This window comes from Globicephala melas, chromosome 16 (genome assembly GCF_963455315.2).
Source record: "Globicephala melas chromosome 16, mGloMel1.2, whole genome shotgun sequence".
NCBI classification, from domain to species: domain Eukaryota; kingdom Metazoa; phylum Chordata; class Mammalia; order Artiodactyla; family Delphinidae; genus Globicephala; species Globicephala melas.
This window is the reverse complement of record NC_083329.1, coordinates 72,160,987-72,178,464: the sequence shown is the minus strand read 5'-3', so window position 1 is coordinate 72,178,464 and position 17,478 is coordinate 72,160,987. Positions and strand designations below refer to the sequence as shown.

Here is a 17,478-nt window from a genome sequence, read left to right as displayed (position 1 = left end):
ACCTGACGCCATATTGAATCTGTTCCTTTAGCTCTAACCCTGTGCTCTGCTGGCTGTGCTTAGTCATGTTGGCTCTGCACTTTTGTAAAAATAAAAAAATGCTGCCCATAGCCTGAAATATTCATGGTAGCTCATCCTCAAGGCTCTGACCTTTAAAGGTTTAACACTTTTCCATTCATACAGAGATTAAAAGTTGCAGAACAGAGAATAACCTTTGTCTTGTTGGAGGTTCATGGGAACACTGTGATCAGACCTATGTGGACAGCTGCAAGAGCAAAGGATTCCGGCACCAAGAAGTGTACAGCAACCAGCCACATCTTCTCCCCTTTTAGTACAAAAGAAGCCTGAATTCTAACTCAAGGAAGATGGTTCCCTCAGTCTGCTGGCTTTCCGAATAAAGTCACTCTTCCTTGCCCCAAAACCTCATTCTCGATTTACCGGCCTCTCATGAGACAAGCAGTAGGAGCCTGGACTCGGTAATGGTCAGAAGGAAACATATGGAAGAATGCTAAGAGAGATGCAACATTGCTAGCTTTGAAAATGGAGGAAAAGACCAAAAGGAAGCAATGTACACAGCACCGGGAACCTGGAAAAGACAAGGAAATACATCCATTCTCCCCTCGAACCTCCAGAAAGGAACGTAGGCCTGCTGACACCTTTATTTCACCCCAGAGAGACCCATGTTGGTCATCTAGCCTACAGAAGTATAAGATTATAAATTTGTGTTGTTTTAAGTCACAGGTTTGTGGTCATTTGTTACAGTAGCAACAGAAAACCAATATAGTACACAGACACTCAAACTTTGGAAAAAACATTCATAGACCTCCCTAAAGCACACTTAGACACACAGATAAACGTCCCGTGCCCTAGGAAGAGCTCAACAACATGCTGAGCTGAAGCTATGAAACTATTTCTCTTTGGCACGCGTGAGAAGATCAATACCACCCCACGACACAAGCAGCTCCAAAACCTCACTTCTACAAGGATGGATTCATTCTCTGAACTACCCTTTTGAGTCCCACCCAAACCACATGTGACCCCTTGACAGCTCCTTGCTGTAGAAAGATCTTTCCTTCCTTTCTCAAAGTGCTCATTATGATAAGAACATGCTCCTCCCCAGCCCTCCTCCCCAAGAAGGTGGCATTTTACACCTGCTAAGATTTAGCCTGGCTTCTTCCCTCACTTTGAGCCAGAATTAGGTCTGGAGTGTTCTATTACAGTCCTCATGTCTCTATCGAGATCTTATTGGACACAATATGCCTGCACCTGGCCGTTTGCTGGTTTTAAAATGGAAGAGCAATGTTATCAGGAATGTGAGCTACCTGACTCAAAGTTGTTTTTAGCCTCAGCTCTCATTTCACCAGTTCATCAAATTTCACAATCCCTGTAATATTTAGAGTTTTCTTTTTAAGTTCCATTAGAGTGATCTAGGTGACGCCACCATGGCTGTGACAAAAAAAAAACTCTGTAGTTTAAAGGTTACCATCCTGATCTAAATACTCAACCTAATATACCAGACGTAACGGCCTCACAACTCCTGATCTGCAACTTAACACCAGACGCTGTGACTGTCAACTCTGGTGCACAGGCAATTCTGGAATGCTGCTAGCTCAGAAAGCTAGATCCTGTCAAAGTGGAACATGGAGGCTAGAAAGGAAAAAGAAGAAGAGAACAAGGTATTTGGGGTCCTATGGAGGTTTGCTAAAGTACAGAGGAAGACAGGCCAGATCTGTTTTGGAGGAGACAAGCCTGACTCAATGAGGAAGGCTGCCCAGTGACCATGTATTTGGTTCCTTCTCCTGACATGCAGAAGAGGTCTAGGAACAGCCTAAAATGTTACACAAACTCTTGTGTGTATGTGTATCTCTTTTTTTCTGAGGAAAAGTGCCGTAAATCTGAGAATCTGAATGAACTATAACTCCCCACCCCCAAGTGTAGGAGCTGCTGCTCTGTATGTTTCCTCACGAGGACTTTTCTAATTCGATAAACTTAGCTCTCCCTAGTCATATGTGAATGATCCCCAGAGCAGAATCCTATTAAATTTCTGACTTGCCCTCTGATAACAGTAATATTACCACTTACCTTCTCCACTGCAGATGGGAAATAGAGTGGTTTTAAGTTTACCAAACATCGAGCGTCTTTGAGAAGGTAGATTGCTAATGTCATTTTCCCCTATCAGCCTCTGTGGAGTATCCAGCCCAAAGGGCACCATACATTTCGTATGCAAGCATGAAGGATTTCGTCTTGTTTCTTGTGTGTGTGTTTTTTCTGTCTTTTTTATGATTTTGAAATATGCATGGGAATATAGCTGGCCTTATTCTTGCTGAGAGATGCAGTCACCAGTCTGGTGGGGGAGACAGGGTCACTGCCTAAATTGATTCTAATCAACCTAAAACAGCTTTGCTATAGTAAGGCCTCCAATAGGAAGGTGAGTGTCCCGATTAGCAGAGAAATGACAGGGCTGAGTCTTACCCGCTCTGAGGTCAAGTAAGAATAAACAGACAAGAGATGGCAACCAGCGAGGAGGTGAGAAAAGGTTTTGAAGAATCCAACTGGATAATGGATCACCTTACTTTTGGGGTCTCCATCAACCCTTTGGGGCTCTGATTCTAAATTTAGTACGTTGAATATTTTAAAGCACAATTTCACTATATATAAAATAGATAACTAATTAGAACCTACTGTAGAGCACAGGGAATCTTCTCAATACTCTGTAATGTATATGGGAAAAGAAGCTAAAAAGGAGTGGATATATGTATATGTATAACTGGTTCACTTTGCTGTACAGCAGAAACTAACACAACATTGTAACTCAACTATACTCTGATAAAATTGTTTTAAAAAGCACAATTTCATAGCACAGCCAATCTTGTCTGTCGTCGTTGATTCATTTAGACTCTGCTGCCTTAGAAAAAATTTTGAAAAGTCATGCCCAGAAGCATAGCCCTCCCTTTCCACTGAGTGAGAGCCATGATTACACTGTACACAAGATCCTACAAAGACAGCTGACACAACTAGCAGTTGAATTCTTTCTTCTGTTTATTTCCAGAAGAGACTTTCCATAGACAGCTGCAAGGCCAGGCTCCCATCCGAATGCCATGCCAACCTTGCTTCGGACAGCCTCCCACCCACATCCTTGCCCTGACCCAGGGCCATCTCTAGCACGTCCGGGAGACCAGAGGGGTCAGCCCCAGGGCCACTTCAAGGCTTAGAGACACCACCTGGATCAGCACAGGAGCCACGGCTGCTATGCTGTAATCAGACATTTGTAGGTTCAAATTCTGGCTCAGGGGGCTTCCCTGGTGGCGCAGGGGTTGAGAGTCCGCCTGCCGATGCAGGGGACGCGGGTTTGTGCCCCGGTCTGGGAGGATCCCACATGCCGCGGAGCGGCTGGGCCCGTGAGCCATGGCCGCTGAGCCTGTGCATCCAGAGCCTGTGCTCCGCAACAGGAGAGGCCCGCGTACCGCAAAAAAAAAAAAAAAAAAAATTCTGGCTCAGCCTTTTCTACTTGTAGACTATCAGTCAAGTGCCTTGACAACTCAGCCTCAGGCTTCCTTCTCCATAAAATGGGGCGAGGAGTACCCGCTTCGGGGAAGGGGTGAGGGCGAAATGACAGAATCTGTGAAAAGCAATTGGCCTGACTTCTACACTGTCATCAGCAATTACCATTATCACAGAAGAAAACCCAGTCCTCTCTAGCGTGGAATGAAAGAGGACAAAATGAAATCAGCGTTTCTCTCTCTCAGGGCAGGAGAGTCTCTGCTCCTCTCTGAGCCTTAAGGCCGATTACCTTCAAACTGCAGGCAGAGAAAGTAGGTTATGTACATTTCTCTTAGACTCAATGATTCTCCCCCTTTAAGGAGCTTCTCTGACTTCAAGGGATGCCAGCGAAAGTCAGAAAGCCTTGCCTCTTGTGCAGGGGTAGCAAGCACGGGTGTTAGCGTTTCTGGGAAAGGAACCCAAGGCCCAGGGCAACTTCTGACAACAAAGGGCCCACCTTCGTTGAGCTCGCACGGTTTCTTGGCACCTGAAGGTGTGGTTTTGTGGACTCTCCTGAGCTGGCGTTCCTGTTCTCCCCCGACACTCTGACTGGCTGGGTACCACATGCTCTGTCTCCTGCAAAAAAAATAGGAAAAGTAGATGAACTGTCAGCAGCCATCAGTTCCACAGTGTCCTCTGGCGGGGTGTGGATCACAGGGCAGGGCAGCAGCCATGCAACACACACGCTACCAAGGGCTGTGGGGAAGGGGGCCCATGAGTGATCCGAAACTTAAAAAGCCTCTTTCTAACAGTCAGTTGCTGCAAGATTTCAGAATAAAGAAAAAATAATAACCTAAAATTTACAATTTATTTTTATATTAAAAATGAGAAGAATATTTAATGAATAGATGTGCAAATACAATTTCTAGAATATTTATAGCATAAGCTCATTTTTGCACAAACATGTATGAATGTACACAAACACACACACACACACAAATTGGCATCAAGTAAACCAAAATCTTAACAGTGACTAACACTTAAGATGTTATTTTTTTTCTTTTGAGTACTCATCTATATTTTTTTATACAATAATCAATCATACATTATTCCTATAATACGAAAGAACTTTAAGTTAATCTGAAAACCAAGGAACAAGTCATTTTTATAAAATCCAAATCCCAAGTATGCTTGGTACTCTCTCCTCCCCTCCCCCCCCCAAACACACGCGCACACACTCTCCTACACCTGTCACTGGCTACACTGAATCCAAAGAAATCACTATGTTGGTCCCATTATCCCATGATAAATTCCACTCATTAATTTACAAAAACTCCAGAAGCTAATTCTAGAGCGTATCATAAACACACCAAAGCTAAAATGAATCTGTATTCAATACAAGGACACACAAACTCAAAATGAAAGATTTTTATATGTTCAGCAGTTGAACCACTACAGTATTTGAACAATGCCAAAGCTCTGACAAATTTTCCGTAGGGTAAAACAGCCCCTCTTTACCTGATAAATGAAATACTAAAACCAAATTCAGTGAGAAACTCAGAAAATCCAGATGGCTCCTGTCAGGCAGTCAAAATATTCATGGGATACAGTGAACTTGGGTCTGACGGTACAGTATCCTGTGGTGACAATACAGACCGAGCTCCTCTCTTAGGGGTATGGGTGGAAGTCAGTACAAGTGCCAATATGTCAGGTGTCTCAACATGTCAGAAATCATTTTTCTAAAACATTGTACTAGAATAATTTGGTGGGGCTATCTGCCAAGTAACCATCACAAGATTCTAGAGCAAAATCACAGGAATGCCTTCCTATTAGAGGGGCAAAATGGAAAGTGGGAGCAGAGCTGAGGAAAAGGAATGCATTAGAACTACCAAGATCCTTTCTTTAATTTTTCTAAGCCTCCAGCTTCAGTCAAGAAGACACACCACGTGAAAGGGTTCCATTAGCATCCAATGCTTCCCTAGACATAGTAGTTGCTTGTGAAAAATTCTACAGCTATTCAAATACTGGCCAAGTTTCCCCAAACAATGGTTTTCAAGTGAGACAGCACTGCTTGCAAGTACACTAGGTATGTGACCTTAGGCAAATCACATCCATTATCTGGACCTCAGTTTCCTTGTCTGTAAAATGGAGATAATACTCCAAGCTCACAAGGCTGCTGAACAAGATGCTCTTTTACTACTTACCAACTGGAGGCACACAGTGGATGGGAGCGATTGATGATGATAATAGTCCTTTTACAAAAATTCCCTCAAAGCTCAGTATTCTGAAACTGGTGTTAAGGAAATCCTTGGAGACTTAACCCAAGTGAGTTCAGCAAAATCAAACTTGTTTTTGTGGTGGGATGCTTGTTCCAGGTTTCTATACGAATAATATTATTTTAAACATCGCATTCAGAAGCCACCCGACTTGTAGACCTAAAGAAACAGCCCTTCTCATTTCTAAACAATTTAAACCAGAAATTTCCATTCCTTTAAAACCTAACCCTTTTAAGAAAAAGTAGGTTTTTTTCCCCCAAAGACAGTGTTTTATCTAATCCTTTGAACCCACGGAGGTTGAGAAGGGTTACAGGCCACAGACTGCTGGATTCCCATGGATTTTATAAACAAAAGCAAAAATAAATAAATGGCAATACGTCAAACTAAAAAGCCTTTGTACAGTAAAGAAAATGATCAACAAAATGAAAAGGCAGCCTACTGAATGGGAAAAGATATTTGCAAATCATGTAGCCAACTAGGGGCTAATATCCAATATATACAAAGAACTCACACAACTCAATAACAAAAAGAAATCTGATTAAGAAATGGGCAGAGGAACTGAATAGACATTTTTCCAAGGAAGACATACAGATGGCCAACAGACACAGGAAAAGATGCTCAACATCACTAATCATCAGGGAAACGCAAATCAAAACCGCAGTGACGTATCATCTCACACCTGCCAGAATGTCTTTTTGATAATAGCCAACAAATAAATGTTGGTGAGGATGCAGAGAAAAGAGGACCCTCATGCACTGTTGGTGGGAATGTAAACTGGTTCAGCCACTATGGAAAACAGTATGGAGTTTTCTCAAAAGATTAAATACCTTACGACCCAGTGATTCTACCTCTGGGTATTTATCCAGAGAAAATGAAAATAGTAATTTCAAAAGATACATGCACCCCTATGTTCACTGCAGCATTATTTACAATAGCCAAGATATGAAAGCAATCTAAGTGTCCATCGATAGAAGGGATAAAAAGGATGGTATACACACACACACACACACACACACAAACACTGAATATTACCCAGTCGTAAGAAAAGAATGAAATCTTGTCATTTGCAGCAACATGGATGGACCTAGAGGGCATTACACTAAGTGAAATAAGTCAGACAGAGAAGGACAAATACTGTATGATTTCACTTACATACGGAATCTAAACAACAAAACAAATGAACAAGCAAAACAAAACAGAAATAGACACATGGATACAGAGAAAAGCACTGACGATTGCCAGAAGACAGGTGGGTGGGAGATCGTGCAATATCGGTGAAGGGGATTCAAGAGGTATAAACTTCCAGTTATAAGTCACAGGTAAGTTATGTACAACAGAGGGAATATATTCAACAATATTGTGGCAGCTCTGTACGGTGACAGATGGTTAGTAGACATATCATGGTGATCAATGTGTTATACATACAAATGTTGAACCACTATGTTGTACACCTGAAACTAATACAACATAAAATGTCAACTATACTTCAATAAAAAAAGCAATCACTTACTACATACCAAGGATGTTGATAGTTAAGAGGGTTATATAAAAGTAAATAAGACATCCCTGCCCCAAAGAACTTTAAAATCTGTTTCTAACAAAAACTGAAGTGTGAGAGGGCAGACACTAACTTGCCTACTTCTGTGTTAATGTGCTTGTCAAATGGGCAGGTCCAAACTGACCAACGGAACAAGGGAAGTAGAAGCCAAGAACTTCTCCTCCAGGTTTGTCCTCCTGCCACCTGGTCAGGCATAGTCTGGATGGGGCACCTGTAAGAGGAGTCATCCTACATCTTTTCCTGCTCCCAACCATACTCTTCTACCCTTCAACCTTACCTCCTGCCTGTCCCAAGCCCAGCCTCAGTAAAGTGATTTGTGGGTTTTCTGCTTATATGCAGGAACAAACAAACTGATTAAGATCTGAGATATTTCATAAGAAAGATATTTCTCAGAAGAAAGATATTTCATACTAAAACAAATGTTACTTTGGTTATATTCTGATCCATGAGCAGAGGCTAGGATAGTATACACAACGACAAGAGCAAAGCTGTCTACGAATCAGGCTCAGAGGGTCAAAACCCCAGCTGAGTTAAGGAAAAGAACAGGTGTCCCTAAGTAGAAATGGTGAAATATGGTATTTTGTCCTTGTTGGGATTTTAGTGAGTTCAGCTGGCTCATAAAGAACTTGAGAGAATCTAGTTTTAATCCAATGGCATGTCCACTGCTTCAGGCCCTTCCAAGTTTTCCAATTTGTACAAATCCATGACCTAGAAGAACGAATTTTCCATCCTCATTCCTGTTTTTGCCCCTCTGCTCTATTATGTCCAGAGTATTACCCTTGGGCCTCAAAGACATATGCATCCTCTAAATCTTCCTTCCAAGATGTGCCGAGTCAAAACAGTCACTTTTTTCAATCTTCTCACACTTGAGGTTTATCTATGACCATTCTATTCTGAAATTGATTTAAAACGTTATTTCCTCCGATTGCTGGCTTAAGTTTTAAATTAAATGGCTTTATAACTAATCACTCCATTGTTAATAAAAATATCTTGCATTTATCAGAGCGTGTTCTTCCCAAGAGCTCTAATTACTACATGATTAATGCATCTGATATCTCCATACTTCAGAAGAGCACATTCTCAGCTCTCAGAGCAAACAGGAAGTGTTGTAAATACACCCTATCCTATCACCCTAAAGTTCCTATTATCTTAAACCTGCACGTCTGTGAAAGTGACTTAAAGTCCTTCTGAATAATTGGGAGTTTTAAAGACTTTCACCCCTGATTAAAAGAACTACTTGTTATTATCACATTCGTTTCATAATTGAGGGAAAGGAAGCCCTGGAAGAGATTATTTAAATTTCTTTTAAAAAATGTGCATCTGATTATTAATGTTCTGACACCTTAAGAAACAGGGAACGTAGATCACTATTCCTTCAGACCTATCAGTCCCATTTTTAAAATAATTTCTGCCTGCCTTAGTCACTATTTCAACACAGAATAAAGTAAGTCACGTAGGAAGGCAGGCGTCGGTTCAAAGTCCACACATATCCCCAAAGTAGAATCTCCTCTGATCCTAGTTCCTTACCTGTAATACAGAGATATCACCTAGTTTACTGCTTAAGAGTTGTAAGAATTTCTAGTAGAAAACAGACATTCAAATTATATTGTCTATCTTGTCCACTTTCCAAATAACATTCACTGAGTGCCTGATCTGTACCAACACTAAACGAGGCACGTTTAACCTATATTTCCTCATTTAAAACTAGGAGGTGGATTTTACTCTCCCCGTTTTCTACAGTGAGAATAAGAATAATCAAGAGAAGAACCTAAGGGTAAGACAGGAATAAAGACACAGACCTACTAGAGAATGGACTTGAGGACATGGGGAGGGGGAAGGGTAAGCTGTGACGAAGCGAGAGAGAGAGGCATGGACATATATACACTACCAAATGTAAGGTAGCTAGCTAGTGGGAAGCAGCCGCATAGCACAGGGAGATCAGCTCGGTGCTTTGTGACCACCTAGAGGGGTGGGATAGGGAGAGTGGGAGGGAGACGCAAGAGGGAGGAGATACCGGGATATATGTATATGTATAGCTGATTCACTTTGTTATACAGCAGAAACTAACACACCACTGTAAAGCAATTATACTCTAATAAAGATGTAAAAAAAAAAGAGAAGACAAGATAGATGACTTACCTAGGACAGAAAGATTGTCTTTTACACAAGAGATGCCTTCCTGAAGACCCTGCAAAATCTAACTGAGATTTATATATTTTAAGACCATTCCCATAACAGAAGATATTGGGTATTTCTGTTCACTAGCTAAAGTGGAAATATTTCAATAAAATAAACACAGCTTATAATTCAATAGACCCAAACAGCTTTGAAATTATGCAAGTCTTGATAAATCTGGCGGGAGAATTACACTATTTCAAATTGTTTGCATTGAGAGACTTAATACTTTATATTCAATATTTAATTCAAAACTGCATGAAATAGGACCACACTGCTCCACTTGAGCTAGAGAACCCAGATTCTAATCCCAACCTCCTAAATCCGAATTGGGAGTTCTGTCCACTATGTTCCAACATCCCAAATTTACTATGGTCAAATGACAAAACTAAAACAATCTGTAACTAGCTTGATGTCCTTTACTCAACAGGAAACAAACCATGGCTTGGGGAATACAGTACCTATTAAGCAACAGAACACTGTTCCTGAGGGAATTTAGGCAAGAGTGAGTATTATAGAGCATTAGAAGAGGCAACACAGAAGCAGGGCATGATTGGCTAACAGGATGGGGATTTCCTTGTAAGGCTAGCAGGGCCTACCTTCTTGTGTAAGGGAAAGAACTAAAGATGAGTTGGAGGATTGTAATTGATGTGTGTTAGGTTTCCTGGACAGGTGCTTCCGGTAACTGCAGGCTGACTTAGGCATTGGAAGTCCTGGCCAGAGCCATTAGGCAAAAAAAAGAAATGAAAGTCATCTAAATTCGGAAAGAAGAAGTAAAACTGTCACTATTTGCAGATGACATGATACAGAGAAAACACTAAAGACTCTACAAAAAGGGGAGACCTTCAAGATGGTGGAGGAGTAAGACGTGGAGATCACCTTCCTCCCCGCAAATACATCAGAAATACATCTACATGTGGAACAGCTCCTACAGAACACCTACTGAATGCTGGCAGAAGACCTCAGACCTCCCAAAAGGCAAGAAACTCCCCACGTACCTGGGTAAGGCAAAAGGAAAAAGAAAAAAGAGACAAAAGAATAGGGATGGGACCTGCATCAGTGGGAGGGAGCTGTGAAGGAGGAAAGGTTTCCACACACTAGAAGCCCCTTCGCAGGCGGAGACGGTGGGGGGGGGGGAGGCAGGGGCAAGCTTCAGAGCCGCGGAGGAGAGCCCAGGAACAGGGGTGTGCAGGGCAAAGCGGAGATTCCCGCACAGAGGATCGGTGCCGACCGGCACTCACCAGCCCGAGGGGCTTGTCTGCTCACCCAACGGGGCGGGCAGGGCTGGGAGCTGAGGCTCAGGCTTTGGTCAGAGCGCCGGGAGAGGACTGGGGTTGGCGGCGTGAACACAGCCTGCAGGGGGCTAGTGCGCCACGGCTAGCTGGGAGGGAGTCCGGGAAAACGTCTGGAGCTGCCGAAGAGGCAAGAGACCATTGTTTTGGGGTTCATGAGAAGAGGGGATTCCTTCCCTGTCTGCCCACAGAAGGCAGGGCACCGCCTAAACGAGCCTCAGAGACGGGCGCGAGCCACGGCTATCAGCGTGGACCCCAGAGACGGGCATGGGAGGCTAAGGCCGCTGCTGCCGCCACCAAGAAGCCTGTGTGCGAGCACAGGTCACTCTGCACACCTCCCCTCCCCGGAGCCTGAGCAGCCCGCCACTGCCAGGGTCCCGTGATCCAGGGACAACTTCCCCGGAAGAACGCACGGCACACCTCAGGCTGGTGCAACGTCATGCCGGCCTCTGCCGCCTCAGGCTCGCCCCACATTCCATACCCCACCCCCAGTCCCCATGGCCTGAGTGAGGCAGAGCCCTCTAATCAGTGGCTCCTTTAACCCCGTCCTGTCTGAGCAAAGAACAGACACGCTCAGGTGGCCTACACGCAGAGGAGGGGCCATAGCCAAAGCTGAACCCCAGGAGCTGTGCGAACAAAGAAGAGAAAGGGAAATCTCTTCCAGAAGCCTCAGGAGCAGCGGATTAAATCTCCACAATCAATTTGATGTACCTTCATCTGGGGAATACCTGAATAGACAATGAATCATCTCAGAATTCAGGCGGTAGACTTTGGGAGCAACTGTAGACTTGGGGTTTGCTTTCAACATGTAATTTTTTTCTGGTTTTATGTTTATCTTAGTTTAGTATTTACAATTTATTATCATTGATAGATTTGTTTATTGATATGGTTGCTCTGTTCCTTTCTTTTTATATATATTTTTTCCTTTTTCTCTCTTTCTGAGTGTGTATATGTATGCTTCTTTGTGTGATTCTGTCTGTATAGCTTTGTCCTAGGATTCTGTCCATCCATTTTTTTCTCATTTATCTTTTTTAGCTTGGTTGTCAGCACTTGTTATCATTGGTAGATTTGATTTTTGGTTTGGTTACTATCTTCTTTTGTTCTTTTGTTTCTTACTTTAAAATTTTTTTATTTTTAACAATTTTTAAAATTTTTTATTTTAATAACTTTATTTTATTTCATTCTTTTTTTCTCCCTTTTCTTCTGAGCCGTGTGGCTGACAGGGTCTTGGTGCTCTGGCCAGGTATCAGGCCTGTGCCTCTGAGGTGGGAGAGCCAAGTTCAGGACATTAGTCCACCAGAGACCTCCCAGCTCCACATAATATCAAACAGCAAAAGCTCATCTCAATGTTAAGACCCAGCTCCACTCAACAACCAGCAAGCCACAGTGCTGGACACCCTATGACAAACAACTAGCAAAACAAGAACACAACCCCACCCATTAGCAGAGAGGCTGCCTAAAATCATAAGCTCACAGACACCCCACAACACACCACAGGATGCGGTCCTGCCCACCAGAAAGACAAGATCCAGCCTCAACCACCAGAACACAGGCACCAGTCCCCTCCACCAGGAATCCTATGCAACCTACTGAACCAACCCTAGCCACTGGGGGCAGACACCAAAAACAACGGGAACTACGAACCTGCAGCCTGAGAAAGGAGACCCCAAACACAGTGAGTTAAGCAAAATGAGAAGACAGAGACAGACATAGCAGATAAAGGAGCAAGGTAAATACCCACTAGAACAAACAAATGAAGAGGAAGTAGGCAGTCTGCCTGAAAAAGAATTCAGAGTAATGATAGTAAAGATGATCCAAAATCTTGGAAAAGAATGTAGAAAATACAAGAAATGATTAAGACAGACCTAGAAGAACTAAAGAGCAAACAATGATGAACAACACAATAAATGAAATTAAAAATTCTCTAGAAATCAATAGCAGAATAACTGAGGCAGAAAAACAGATAAGTGACCTGGAAGATAAAAGAGTGGAAAAAACTACCACAGAGTAGAATAAAGAAAAAAGAATGAAAAGAATTGAGGACAGTCTTAGAGACCTCTGGGACAACATTAAATGCACCAACATTAGAATTATAGGGGTCCCAGAAAAAGAAGAGAAAAAGAAAGGGACTGAAAAAATATTTGAAGAGATTATAGTTGAAAGCTTCCCTAATATGGGAAAGGAAATAGTCAATCAAGTCCAGGAAACACAGAGCAACCCATACAAGATAAATCCAAGGAGAAACATGCCAAGACACATATTAATCAAACTATCAAAAATTCAATACAAAGAAAAATATGAAAAGCAGCAAGGGAAAAACAACAAATAACATACAAGGGAATCCCCAAAAGGTTAACAGCTGATCTTTCAGCAGAAACTGCTAGCCAGAAGGGAATGGCAGGACATATTTAAAGTGATGAAAAGGAAAAACCCTACAACCAAGATTACTCTGCCCAGCAAGGATCTCATTCAGATTCGATGGAGAAATTAAAACCTTTACAGACAAGCAAAAGCTAAGAGAATTCAGCACCACCAAACCAGCTTTACAATAAATGCTAAAGGAACTTCTCCAGGGAGGAAACACAAGAGAAGGAAAAGACCTACAATAACAAACCCAAAACAATTAAGAAAATGGTCATAGGAACATACATATTGATAATTACCTTGAATGTAAATGGATTAAATGCTCCAACCAAAAGACATAGACTGGCTGAATGGATACAAAAACAAGACCCATATATATGCTATCTACAAGAGACCCATTTCAGACCTAGGGACACATACAGACTGAAAGTGAGGGGATGGAAAAAGATATTCCATGCAAATGGAAATCAAAAGAAAGCTGGAGTAGCAATACTCATATCAGATAAAATAGACTTTAAAATGAAGAATGTTAACAACAGACAAGGAAGGACACTACATAATGATCAAGGGATCAATCCAAAAAGAAGATATAACAATTGTAAATATTTATACATCCAACATAGGAGCACCTCAGTACACAAGGCAAATACTAACAGCCATAAAAGGGGAAATCGACAATAACACAATCATAGTAGGGGACTTTAACACCCCACTTTCACCAATGGATAGATCATCCAAAATAAAAATAAATAAGGAAACATAAAGTTCAAATGATACATTAAACAAGATGGACTTAATTGATATTTATAGGACATTCCATCCCAAAACAACACAATACACTTTCTTCTCAAGTGCTCATGGAACATTCGCCAGGATAGATCATATCTTGGGTTACAAATCAAGCCTTGGTAAATTTAAGAAAATTGAAATCCTATCAAGGATCTTTTCCGACCACAATGCTATGAGACTAGATATCAATTACAGGAAAAAAGCTGTAAAGAATACAAGCACATGGAGGCTAAACAATACACTATTTAATAACCAAGTGATCACTGAAGAAATCAAAAAATACCTACAAACAAATGACAATGAAAACACGATGGCTCAAAACCTATGGGATGCAGCAAAAGCAGTTCTAAGGGGAAAGTTTATAGCAATACAATCCTAACTCAAGAAACAAGAAACATCTCAAACAAACAACCTAACCTTACACCTAAAGCAATCAGAGAAAGAAGAATTAAAAAAAACCCAAATTTAGCAGAAGGAAAGAAATCATAAAGATCAGATCAGAAATAAATGAAAAAGAAATGAAGGAAACGATAGCAAAGATCAATAAAACTAAAAGCTGGCTCTTTGAGAAGATAAACATTAGCCAGACTCATCAATAAAAAAAGGGAGAAGACTCAAATGAATAGAATTAGAAATGAAAAAGCAGAAGTAACAACTGACACTGTAGAAATACAAAGGATCATGAGAGATTACTGCAAGCATCTATATGCCAATAAAATGGACAACCTGGAAGAAATGGACACATTCTTAGAAAAGCACAACCTTCCGAGACTGAACCAGGAAGAAACAGAAAATATAAACAAACCAATCACAAGCACTGAAATTGAAACTGTGATTAAAAATCTTCCAACAAACAAAAGCCCAGGACTAGATGGCTTCACAGGCAAATTCTATCAAACAGTTAGAGAAGAGCTAACAGCTATCCTTCTCAACCTCTTCCAAAATATATGAGAGGGAGGAACACTCCCAAACTCATTCTACGAGGCCACCATCACCCTGATACCAAAACCAGACAAAGATGTCACAAAGAAAGAAAACTGCAGGCCAATATCACTGATGAACATAGATGCAAAAATCCTCAACAAAATACTAGCAAACAGAATCCAACAGCACAGTAAAAGGATCATACACCAAGATCAAGTGGGGTTTATCCCAGGAATGCAAGGATTCTTCAATATATACAAATCAATCAATGTGATACACCATATTAACAACTTGAAGGATAAAAACCATATGATCATCTCAATAAATGCAGAAAAAGCTTTTGACAAAATTCAACACCCATTTATGATAAAAACCCTCCAGAAAGTCGGCATAGAGGGAACTTACCTCAACATAATAAAGGCCATATATGACAAACCCACACCCAACACCGTTCTCAACGGTGAAAAACTGAAACAGTTTCCTCTAAGATCAGAAGCCAGACAAGGTTGTTCACTCTCACCACTATTATTCAACATAGTTATGGAAGTTTTAGCCACAGCAATCAGAGAAGAAAAAGAAATAAAGGGAATTCAAATCAGAAAAGAAGAAGTAAAGGTGTCACTGTTTGCAGATGACATGATACTATACGTAGAGAATCCTAAGGACGCTACCAGAAAACTACTAGAGCTAATCAATGAATTTGGTAAAGTAGCAGGATACAAAATATAATGCACAGAAATCTCTTGCATTCCTATACACTAATGATGAAAAATATGAAAGTGAAATTAAGAAAACACTACCATTTACCACGGCAACAAAAAGAATAAAATACTTAGGAATAAACCTACCTAAGGAGACAAAAGACCTGAATGCAGAAAACTATAAGACACTGATGAAAGAAATTAAAGATGATACAAACAGATGAAGAGAGATACCATGTTCTTGGATTGGAAGAATCAACATTGTGAAAATGACTATACTACCCAAAGCAATCCACAGATTCAATGCAATCCCTATCAAACTACCAAAGGCATTTTTCACAGAACTAGAACAAAAAATTTCACAATTTGTATGGAAACATAAAAGACCCCGAATAGCCAAAGCAATCTTGAGAAAGAAAAACGGATCTGGAGGAATCAGGCTCCCAGACTTCAGACTATACTACAAACCTACAGTAATGAAGACAGTATGGTACTGGCACAAAAACAGAAATATAGATCAATGGAACAGGATAAAAAGCCCAGAGATAAACCCACACACATATGGTCACTTTATTTTGATAAAGGTGGTGAGAATATACAATGGAGAAAAGACAGCCTCTTCAATAAGTGGTACTGGGAAAACTGGACAGCTACATGGGAAAGAATGAAATTAGAACACTCCCTAACACCATACACAAAAATAAAATCAAAATGGATTAAAGACCTTAATGTAAGGCCAGGCACTACAAAAATCTCAGAGGAAAATATAGGCAGAACACTCTATGACATAAATCACAGCAAGATCCTTTTTGACCCACATTCTAGAGAAATGGAAATAAAAACAAAAATAAACAAATGGGACCTAATGAAACTTAAAAGCTTTTGCACAGCAAAGGAAACAGTAAACAAGACCAAAAGACAATCCTCAGAATGGGAGAAAATACTTGCAAATGAAGCAACTGACAAAGGATTAATCTCCAAAATTTACAAGCAGCTCATGCAGCTCAATATCAAAAAAACAAACAACCCAATCCAAAACTGGGCAGAAGACCTAAACAGACATTTCTCCAAAGAAGATATACATATTGCCAACAAACACATGAAAGGATGCTCAAATTATTAATCATTAGAGAAATGCAAACCAAAAGTACAATGAGGGGGGCTTCCCTGGTGGTGCAGTGGTTAAGAGTCTGCCTGCCGATGCAGGGGACATGGGTTCGTGTCCCGGTCCAGGAAGATCCCACATGCCGCGGTTCGGCTGGGCCTGTGAGCCATGGCCGCTGAGGCCGCGCGTCCAGAGCCTGTGCTCCACAACGGGAGAGGCCACAACAGTGAGAGGCCCGCGTACCGCAAAAAAAAAAAAAGAAAAAAAAAATCTACAAACAATAAATGCTGGAGTGGGTGTGGAGAAAAGGGAACCCTCCTGCACTGTTGGTGGGAATGTAAATTGATACAGGCACTATGGAGAACAGTATGGAGGCTCATTAAAAAACTAAAAATAGAACTATCATATAACTCAGCACTCCCACTACTGGGCATATTCCCTGAAGAACCATAATTCAAAAAGAGTAATGTACCACAATGTTCACTGCAGCTCTATTTACAATAGCCAGGACATGGAAGCAACCTAAGTGTCCATCAACAGATGAATGGATAAAGAAGATGTGGCACATATATACAATGGAATATTACTCAGCTATAAAAAGAAACTAAATTGAGTTTTTTGTAGTGAGGTTGATGGATCTAGAGTCTTTCATACAGAGTGAAGTAAGTCAGAAAGAGAAAAACAAATACCGTATGCTAACACATAGATATGGAATCTAAAAAAAAAGAAATAAAAAAATGGTTCTGAAGAACCTAGGGCCAGGACAGGAATAAAGACAGTCGTAGAGAATGGACTTGAGGACACGGGGAGGGGG

At 41.1% G+C, this 17,478-nt stretch overlaps 1 protein-coding gene across 9 annotated transcripts in view; it reads right to left on the bottom strand.

The window, feature by feature from the left end:
- Positions 1-17,478, bottom strand: part of FAM13C (family with sequence similarity 13 member C) — a 149,297-nt gene that overhangs the window by 68,570 nt on the left and 63,249 nt on the right. For 8 of the 9 annotated variants that reach the window (XM_060286349.2, XM_060286350.1, XM_030843969.2 and 5 more), the window contains one exon: positions 3,998-4,116. In XM_060286349.2, the coding sequence (XP_060142332.1) occupies positions 3,998-4,116 (119 nt within the window). The remainder of the gene's footprint in view (positions 1-3,997; positions 4,117-17,478) is intronic. The other variant, XM_060286348.1, reaches the window with a different exon arrangement.